Source organism: Lepeophtheirus salmonis, unplaced genomic scaffold, assembly GCF_016086655.4.
Source record: "Lepeophtheirus salmonis unplaced genomic scaffold, UVic_Lsal_1.4 unplaced_contig_14179_pilon, whole genome shotgun sequence".
Classification (NCBI taxonomy): domain Eukaryota; kingdom Metazoa; phylum Arthropoda; class Copepoda; order Siphonostomatoida; family Caligidae; genus Lepeophtheirus; species Lepeophtheirus salmonis.
In genome coordinates, this window is record NW_027290855.1 from 25,735 (window position 1) to 36,738 (window position 11,004).

At 22.5% G+C, this 11,004-nt stretch overlaps 2 protein-coding genes across 2 annotated transcripts; both read left to right on the forward strand.

Moving 5' to 3' along the window:
* Positions 1 to 9,539: 9,539 nt before the first annotated feature.
* Positions 9,540 to 9,908, forward strand: LOC121130940 (uncharacterized). The gene has a single exon (XM_040726564.1). It carries the CDS (start codon positions 9,540 to 9,542, stop codon positions 9,906 to 9,908), a length of 369 nt encoding a protein of 122 aa, XP_040582498.1.
* A 163-nt stretch (positions 9,909 to 10,071) lies between these two features.
* On the forward strand, positions 10,072 to 10,527 carry LOC121130941 (DNA-directed RNA polymerase II subunit RPB7-like; the record flags this gene model as incomplete). Its single annotated transcript, XM_040726565.1, has 1 exon — positions 10,072 to 10,527. A coding segment is annotated over exon 1 (456 nt), but the record flags the coding sequence as incomplete, so codon positions are not given.
* Between the last annotated feature and the right edge of the window lie 477 nt (positions 10,528 to 11,004).

Here is an 11,004-nt window from a genome sequence, read left to right on the forward strand (position 1 = left end):
TTTACTAAATTCAAAATACCTAAGGTTCAATTTTGATAGCCTATTATTAAATAAGCCAGAATACACCAACGAGCTAAATATTGTGATTAAAATTAATAAATCAAAGAAAAACTCTCTATCAAAAATATTCTCAATAGACTTTTTAAGAATTTCTTCAATAAAATCGAAAAATCACATTTTTTTGTTATTTATTTTTTTTTAAATGTCTTTTTAGGAAATAGTGATTTTCTTTTAAACTTAAAATCTCTAAAGATAAATTTTAAAATTGAAAATCCACAGAATGACCTAACTATAATTTATAATATAAATTATGACAGTAGTGAAATATCTAATTATATTAATTTATATAATTTACATAATTACCTTTCAGATGTTAATAGTAGCGGTACAAATATAAACAACAACTTGTTAAAAAATAGAGATTTAATATTTAAGGAGAATATTTTCATTAATGATCACTTTCTCTCCAGAAATAAATACTTTTCTAATAATTCTAAAAATTGTAAATTTTCTTTATTCTGTTTAAAAAGAATATTGAAAATCAAATTAAAAAATCATATTCTGAAGAATCTTTAACCAAGGAATCTATAAATTCTACTGAATCAAAGAGTGATACAACTAAAAATTCAAATAATAAAACAATAAATTTTAAATCAGATGTTGAGAATATAGATAATACAAATGCAGAATTAAATAATATTATAAATAAAAAAAAATATAAAAACAATAAAAATCAAATTTTAATAAATTTTATGCTAATTACAGTATTTGCAAACATTATAATATTTATCATTATAAAACTAATTATATAATTTCCGTGGTTATTTTTTACTTATTAAAAAAAGGAGAAATTTAATATTTAAAAATAATTAAAATTTTATGTTATTGTTATAAAAATTTATTTATTTATACTTTTTCTTTCCCTCCACTTTCTAGCATAATTATATATAAAAGTACTGATACAAAGCAGTTTAGAATTTTTAAATTTTTTAAAAATAGAATAGGGAATTTCCTTTTTAGGATGGAAGCTAACATTTTTTTATAAATACAACTTTCAATTTCCGTATTTGAATATTTAGTAAAATATTTAAACAACGTGTTTTTTTTCAAAAGTATTTTATTAGATAGATGAAAAGCGGTGGCTGCGATTAAGGAGGGTTCAATTCCAATAAAATCAGAATATATTAGAGACACTTCCATGATATATTTAGCAAGCACTCTCGTATTACTATCATAAAAGTTAGACTTAGAAAAATATCTCAAGAAAAAAACAGGTTGAATGTAGAGAATGTCGTAATCCAACACTTTCAGAATGTATTTTTCAGATAAAACAATGTCGTTAGAAGTTATATTATCAAGTTGGAGATTCTCAATATAATTATCTATACTTGGATAAAATATTTCTTCATACTTAGCACTCATGAATAAACATGTAACGCCGAGCAATTTAAATTTATCAAGTTTGACAATTTTTCTACTGAGAAATCTGTCTATTATATTGACGCAAAGGAATAGAGTTTCTATTGTAAAACTAAATATATAATGGATATCAACAATCCATTCAATAAGCTCTTGTCTATGTGTGTATCTAATATCTGTTTGATAGTCTAGATAATCTTTAGATGGAAGATTTATTTTTTCAAGGCTATAAAATTTTTTAATAACTTTGCCTGAAAAATAAAGATCACAGTTCTTTGAGGTTTGAAGATCGTCTAAATAAATAATTAGAAGGTAGTTATAGTTGTCAGGCTGTATTTTCTGTTGTAAGTTTGTGTTTTTTGAGAGATCGGCCACGTTAAGGTTAGATAAGTTGTCTATAATGTTACTATTGCTAGTGTTAAAATTGTTGTTAGTATCATCAAAAGTTGTAGTATTACTTATACTTTGATGGGAACTGTTTTTATCCGAAATATTTTGACTAAAATGAGTTTTATTATTAGTTATACCTTGACTAAAATTATTTGTAATATCAATAACATTTTTATTTAAATCAATATTGGATTTTTTTATGGTAATTCTAGAATCTATGAGTGTGTTACTATTGTAATTAGATTTTATAGGACTATTTTTATCGTCCAAATTTGAATTATAAAAATTTATTTTATTTCTTTTTTTAGAATTATTTTTGTATTTAGACTTAACCTTGTCGTTGTTTAAATTAGTAATGTTTTTTAAAAATTCTTTCTTTACCATTTTTTTGTTCTTTTTGAAATTTATTATTCTTTTTAATTTTTATTTTGAAATTTTATTAAAAAAATAATTTCAAGAATTATATAAAATTTTTGGGTAGTTAGGAGTTTTGACACTATAAATGTTTAAAACTTAGTAATTGAATTTATATATATAAAAAAATAGAGAATTAAAAATTTAAAAATAGAGAATTAAAAATTTAAAAATATTAAAAATTTAAAAATATTAAAATTTTTATTATTTCTGATAAATTAAGAAAATAACAAAAATTAGTAAAAATAACAAAAATTTATATATATATCTATGTAGTAATAATAATAAATATCTTATATATAATATATATTATATGTAGTAGTAATATTAGTTTATATAAAAATTTTGAAAAAATATAAAAATGAATTTTAACGAAAACTTAAAAAATATTAAAAAATATGAATTAACGAGGAAGTATAAAATATTATCATTAATAGGAGAAGGAGGAACAAGTTCAGTATATAAATGTTATGATAATATGGAGAAAAAACTTGTAGCTTTAAAAATTTTAAAAATAACAGAAAAAAATTTATTTTTATTTAGAAACGAAATTTCAACATTAAAAAAGTTTAGAGGAAACTATGTTATTGATTTGTTAGATTATTTTATGAGTGATAATTGTTTAGTAATTGTTTTAGACTATGTTGAGGATATTTTATCAAATTTTGTTGGAAAATTGAATGAAAAAAAATCATTAAAACTTTGTAGAATGATTCTGATTTCTCTATTAAGAATTCATGAAAATAATTATATTCATAGAGATTTAAAATTAAGTAATATTCTGATTAACAGTAAAGAAGTGTTTTTATGTGATTTTGGTTTGTGTGCTAAGGGTGAAAGAAATACTTTTTGTGGTACTGAAGAATATTTAGCACCTGAAATAAGAAATAAGGAAGTTTATAACAAAAGTGTTGATATTTATTCTTTAGGGTTAATTTTATATATTTTGATAACAGGAAAGAGATACCAAGGAATTATTGCTAGTAGTAATAATACAAGTAATATGGATAATGATATAGATAATACAAGTAATACTACAAATATAGATAATAAAAATATTTTAGATTTTCTCGAGAAATGTTTAGATAATAAAAAAAATAGAATTTCAGTTGAAAATGCATTAAAACATAAAATATTTGATATTTTTCTTCCTAAAATTATTTTTTTAATAAAATTAAAAATTTTACGAAAAATACCTCTTATGGTAGTTTAGAAAAAAAAGACAATTTAATTTTTTTTAATAATATAAAAATTGAAGAAACAGGCAATAAATATAAAAATTGTAATTGTATTAATGATAATATAAAACATATTTTTATATTGATAATAAAAAAATAGAATTAAAATTTTTAGATCATTTAAATTTAAAGAAAATTGAATTTATTTACAAAAATTTAGAATTAATCAATAGAAACACAAATCTTTATGAAAATAACAACGATTATCATAAATTTAATATAAAAATAAATGGTGATTTTTATTATAAGAATATTAATAATAACTACATTGTTACAAAAACAAATAAAGTTGTAAAAGCATATAAAAATAATAATTCTATAGATTCAATTCCAGATGATATTAAAATTATTATTAAGAAATTAATAAATGAATCTTTAGAACATAAATGTGATAATTTTATAAATAATTATTCAATCACAAATATTCCTACATTTAGTAATAATAAATCAATTAATTCTTTGTTATTCTTTCAAAATTATTATTTTTTTAATAATATTTGGATTATTAAGAATTATAAAGAATTTAATTTTTTATTTTCAAATGAGAATATTAGAATAAATATAAATCATAATATTATTACCATTATAGATAATTATAATTATATTTATAGTAATAATATTAATATTAAGAAATATTTAGAATATTTAAAAAAGTCTTTAAATGCTATAAATTTATTAATTAATAGAAATTATTATAATAAAAATTTTTAATATTAAAAATAAAAAAATTTTTTAAAATTTTCTTTTTCTAAATTTTTATTTTTTTTTTAATTTATAAATTTTACTAAAAAAATGAAAAAAGTTTTTTTGTTAAAAATTGCTAATTCTAGTAACTCACTTTTAGAAATAAAAACAATTCTATGTAACATACCTTTTAATCTTGAAAAATTAAATAAAAATAAATATTTATTAGTTATTGATGAGGAGAACATAAATGAACTTATATTTTTAGCAATTAGATCTTTTTATTTGATGAGTATGGAGGAAGTTATTTATAGTTTTAATTATTCTGATAATATTGATATTGAGAATAACTTAGAATCTAAATTTAATAAAAATTTTTATGATAAATTTGGAATTGAAAATTTTAGTTCATTTTCAGAAGAGTCGTTAAGTACTAATAAAAATTTAAAGCTAAAAAAATGTTTTTGTCTGTCTTATTATAAATCTAATAGTAATAATAACACTACTAACACTACTACTAATATTAATAGTACTACTAACACAGCTTATTTAATAAAAGATTATAAAAATATTATTTTAAAAGATTCTAAAGTTCATATAAAATTTTTAACAGACACTTTTCTTAATTATCACAGAGAATATTTAAAAAATGATTGGAAAGATAATTTAAAAAGTGGTTATAAAAAATTTTAAGATAAACTTTTACTTTATAAAGATACTAAAATTTTTAAAAATTTTATTGAAAACAATCAATTTTTATTATTTGAAAAGTTAATAAAAAAAGAAAACTTTGCAGAATTTTTAAATTTTTACAATAAAAACTATTTTTCATTACAAGAAATCGATAAAAACGGCAACAGAAACATTAACACATCCAAATTTCCAGAGAACTGTACGAATTTTTGTGGAAGTTCCATTTTTTTAAACTTCAAAGCAAACGGAATATCATCATCAGAAAAAGAAGTAATAATTGATAAACTTCAACACTTAATTAACCATAAAATAAATCTAACAACATCATCAATACAAATAAACTTACATTTAACAGAAAATCTTATAACAAAGACACTTTACAATACAAACAGAAAATTTTTAATAGGAAACGATTTGAAGAATCTCAAATTCATTGGAAAAACTTCAATGAATGTTTCGAATTGTGCCTACGTGTTGAATCTTTTAGATGTAAATTCTAATGACTGCATTTTAGATGTATGTTGTGGTGCAGGTAGCATTTTATACTATTGTGAATTGTTTGGTGCAAGAATTAGAGGGAGTGATATTTGCAAAAAACAGCTGATTGGATTTAACACAGACAGTGAAAGTAAAACTTCCAGAAAAGGCTATAACGTATTCAGTAATTACAATAATTTAGAAATTGAGAATACTAAAACATTAAACAAGAATGACGTAATAAATTTTAACAATAAAAAATTTAATAATAAATATGATTATAAAAATATTTTAGGATTCCACTGTTCAAGTTTTTATTCAGATACTTTAAATGCAAACTTTTCAAAGATATGTACAACATTGGTTACAGACTTTCCGTACGGGATTAGATCCTCTAAAAGAGCACTTCTTCTTTGATTTTACTTAAAAGACTGTCTGAATATTTAGAAAAATTTAAAATTGAGAAAGCAGCTTTCTGGATTGAGTCAGATGTTTTTAAAAAAGAAAATTTTATTAATTATAAAATAATACATAATGAAAGACAGGTTCTTAAAACATGTTCTAGGGATTTGGTTGTTATTAGAAGAATTTAAAAAATAATTAAAATAAAATAATTAAAAATAATAATAATTTTATTACCATATTTAGTAATTTTAAAATTTTTTTATATAATTCTTTTAATTCCAAAAACACTTGAAATACCTTTATATCCAAAAGTTAAACAATAAGACTCGGCATCTCTTGCCCAATACTTTCTTAAACCATTATTTGATATATCATAAACAAAAACTTTATAACCACCAACGAATAAATAACAATTATCAATAGAAAAATGTATAGAAAATACGGGAGAATCCACACAAAACTTGTGCGTAAGTATCGTGTTGTCAATATTAAAAATGTAAACATTTCCTACATTCGTTCCGGCAGCCATAAAAAAACCATCATGACTAATTGCAATAGATGTTGTTACATCAAGAATAGGTTTTCCAGTTGATGTTTTTGTATTACTGAATTCATTTGTTGTATTTGTAGTCTTTAGCTGAATGTTTGGTGACTTATCAAAATCAAATATTCGAACAATCTGTGGAGTAGTCACTCTAAACATTACAATTTTGTTAATAGACCCAACAAAAACAAAAGAATTATTTGGATGGAATTTAACGGTAGAAGAATAATAAAATGTTGTATATGGGTTCAGTATAATATTAACATTATGATTTATATCATCTGTAGTTGCTATTGCAGTAGAGTTTGCAACAAAAACTCTCAAAGGCTTAAGACTATTAAAACTATACATAATAGAATATCCTAAATTACCACCAACCACAAAATATTTATCATCACTGGAAATTGATATTGAATAGACGGGCTTTCTAAAAGTATCATAAATAGCAATTGTCCTTTTTAAAGGCAATGACCACAATCTGATTATTCCGTCCATTCCACCGCTTATAAGAAATTTTTTAGATTTAGAGACTGCAATCGAAAAAACAGGACCTATGTGACCTATTAAAACAAAATGACCACTATCTTCATCAAAAGTCATATTGCTCGAGTTCTTTATAAAAAATTTCTCACCAAAAACCTTTTCAATACCAAAAACTCTAATTTTTCCTGTGTCGTATCCAGCACAAAGAATTCTTCCACATAAAGAAATATAATTGCAAGATACATTTCTATCATTAATTGTATAACACAAAATATTTAAAAAATCACTTCTAGATTGTTCGTAATACTCCCCAACAAGTTCCAATTCTGATTTAAAGATATCGACATTTATTTTTTCTTCTTGTAAATTTGCTTCATTAAAAATTTTATTTTCTTCAAGTAAATCTTTTTGGTAATACAAAATAACACTGTCATTAAACATTTTAGTTATTAAATCTTTATCTGTAATAACGTTTTTATTGTCTGTATTTCCCTCATTCGTATCTATATTATTATTGTTATTACTACTATTATTACTAGTTTCTAAATTTGTTTTTGTAGAATTAAAAGTTATTTTTTTATTTATCAAATTTAAAATATTTGAAAATTTTTTACCTTCAAGAAACGTAAAAAGTATTGCTAAACTGTTCTTATTCAAATAAACCAAATACCTCTTGTTCATAAAATCTAAAAAAAATTCATTTCTTCTTAAAGAATCGATTGTAGGAACCGTTTGTGGAAATCCAAATTCATTAAATATTTTATAAAAAGTAGGTGCTATTGATTTTAAAGTTAGAGGAATTTTTGTTATAATCTTCTCATTATACTGATCCTTTGGTATAATACTTCTAATATTAACGTTATTATTAAATATTTCCTCGAAATCTTCCTTTAGTACTCTTTCTGTAGAGTTATTAAGTTGAAGTGTAAGTTCTAAATAAATATTTACAAATATTGGAAATAAAAGTTTTTGTAGCTGATGTTTAAATTGGTCCAGTGAATTATCTACCCATTCACGAAGTTCTATATAGTTCTTTATTAAATATTTCCAATTATTCTTTGTGTTCGGAAGGTGTTGTGGGTCGTTAATATAAATTGTATTCGATGTGTTTTGGAATTCCATGCAAAATTTTTTATTTAAATAAAAAATTATTTTGCATAATCTAATTTAACAAAAGTAATACAATTTAAATTAAATATACGCATAAATCAAAATTTAACAAATAAATACAAATTTACATAATATATAATACTTATAATTGTAAATCCAATATTTACTAAATTTAATAAATTCTTGATTGATCAGTAAATAATTACCATAAAAGGTAATTTTATTTCTATAAATATAATTTTTGAGATTAATATGCATGAAAGATTTTATCACCACACTCACATTCACAATCAAATCCATTCTATGTGTTAAATTCCACGACTGTGACCGTGTTAACTATTACCAACCACATATGAACGCAAGTTATATGTATGATGAATCATCAAGACCAGCATTTGAAACTTTCAGAAGACCTACAAGAGGTGGAGGAAGAACTTTAGGCGCTCCAACAAGATTATATAGAGCTTCTGTGCCAACCTTATACGGTAATCCAGGTCCAAAACCAAGAAATAATTCCGTTGTAATTCCAGATATGAACCCAATATTAGATATTATTAAAAATGGTAACGCAGATATTGAAGCAATTATGCATGTTAAAATTAATGCTGCATTAGATAGAATTACAACTGGAGTGCTAGCCTTTAATACTAATTCAGTTAGAGACATTGTTCCTGTAATCGAAACAGGTAATAAAGTTATCGAGGAAGAATTAAGAAAGATTTTTACAAGTTTTGTTCCTACTATGGAAGCAACAGTAAAAAAAATCACAGACATGGAAATAAAGGCTTCTTCCGATTTACTTACTAAAAAAGATGTAGATTTCATCAAAGCAGTGCTATATTTAATAAATAAAGCAGAATCAGATATCATAATAGGTTTTAATAAAAACGTTACTGAAGAATCAACTCTAATGACAAATAGAATAATAAAAGATAATACTGATTTATTCAAACAAATAAAAGATCTTTTAACAAACGACCATAACAAAGTAAGAGCAGATGATATAATTCCATTGTTGGTATTTCCAGATCCACTACAAATTGCTGAATCTTTATTACCAGGGAAATCTCAGTCCTTACTCGACGTTAAAGCAATAATTGAAAATCTTAAAGTTAAGATTCAAGAATTAATTGTTAAATTGAATGATTATGAAGTAACAGAAGAGACAAAAATTGTAAATACGGGTACCCAACAATTAATAAATGAATTAAATGCCATTCTTAATGGTTCACTTGCAGCAATTGAAAAATTAATTACCGATGAGGCAAATAAAGAGGTTAATGCTGTTGTTATGATTCTATCTACTGAAAATGCTCAATTACTCACTGTAATTAAAGATTCAATGTCATTAATGAGTAATAACGTTACTACATTCGTTAAAGAAGAAAGTCAAAGTCAAATAGTACTTATTAGTGCAGAGCTGGTAATTTTTAATGATAAAATTGGAGATCAAATTATTCCTCAAAAATTATGATCAAAAAATAATTAAATTATCATTAAAAGAGAAAAATTTTATTAAGAATATAAATTTCTATTTTTTAAAATCTTAAGAACATAAATTTCTATTTTTAATATCCTAAAAATAATAAATTTGCTTATAAATTTAATTTAAAAAAAATAAAAATATTTCCCTCCAAAAATTTATCTATATAAATAAAAAAAAAAAAAACATAAAAATTTTTATGGCAGCAATAGGAGCAAAAACAGGAAAATCAGGAAAGAAAGAAATGAAGGGAAAATCATCATCCCCAACAGGTACAGTATTCAAATCAGCACATATGCGTTATGTTTTAAAATCAAGAACAAAGGCAAGAATTTCATCAACATCTTTGATTGCTCTAGCAACAGGAATACTTTATATAATTGAAGAAATTATAGCATCAGCAAAGTCTTGTGCAATAAACGATGGTAAAAAAACAATAAAACCTTGTCATGTAGGAGATGCAATTAGATTAGATCGTGAATTAGCATTTCTTGCAATTGGATGGTTAATAAAAAGTGGAGGTTTCAGACAAACACTTCCGTCAACAAGAAGAAAGAAGGATGAATAAAAAAATACTACAAACAAAAAAAAATTTACTCAAATTTTAATTAAAAAATTAATTGTGTAGAATTTTATTTTTTTTTAGAAGTTTTAAATAAAAAAATTGAAATAAAAAATAAAAAAATTTAATTAAAAATATTTTTCACTATTAAAATTTTTTTATTTAAAAAATGTTCTTCTTAAAAACCCTAACACACTCTCTATCGATTCTTCCTCCAACCTATAACGAAACTCTTAAAACTTCAATTTTAGGAACATTACACACAGAAGTAGAGAACAAATGTTTTGAAAACATTGGTTTTGTGATTCGTGTAAAGAGAATCCTCAAAATAAAGCAAATGGGAGTAACAGAGTTGGGAGTTGCAACATTTGCAGTTAGATATACAGCATTGGTACTTAATGTTACAGCAAAATCAGTAATAAATATACAAGCAATGGAGGTTAATAGTATGGGCGTGTTTGGTAGTATTGGCCAACTAGTCTCTGTCTTTATAAGTAAAATGCAACTTAAGGAGAGTGTTACATCAACAAATATGAATTATAACAATAATGATATTAGTAATAATGACAGTTATAGTACTATAAATAGTTATGGTACAGATATAGTTAGAGGTGATTGTGTGAGAGTACGTGTACTTGGGTGTAAAGTCGAGGAAGGGAAGATTTTTGTTATTGGGAGTGTAAAAGAAGAATTTTTCGGTGTTATAAATTTATAAATAATAAAAAAAAATACACAACACTACTAACAAATTTTATCATTATAAATATTTAAATATACAACTATTAACTATTATAGTATATACATATATATATAATAAAATATATATATATGAAACTAATTTTATTATAAAATATAAAAAAAAATTTTTGTTTTTATAATTAAAATTTATTTTTTATATTTAAAAAATTTTTACAAATATTTTAATTAATTATTTATATTGTTAACTTTTGCAATATTCTGAACCTTATAAATAATATGTTTAGAATAATGAGATCCTTTTAATTCGTCGCAATGTTTTTCTAAAACTGTTTTCATTTTAAGTTTAGATTTATATGGAAGTGCTTTTAAAAGTTGTTGTATTACGTAATTTCCAAATTTATCT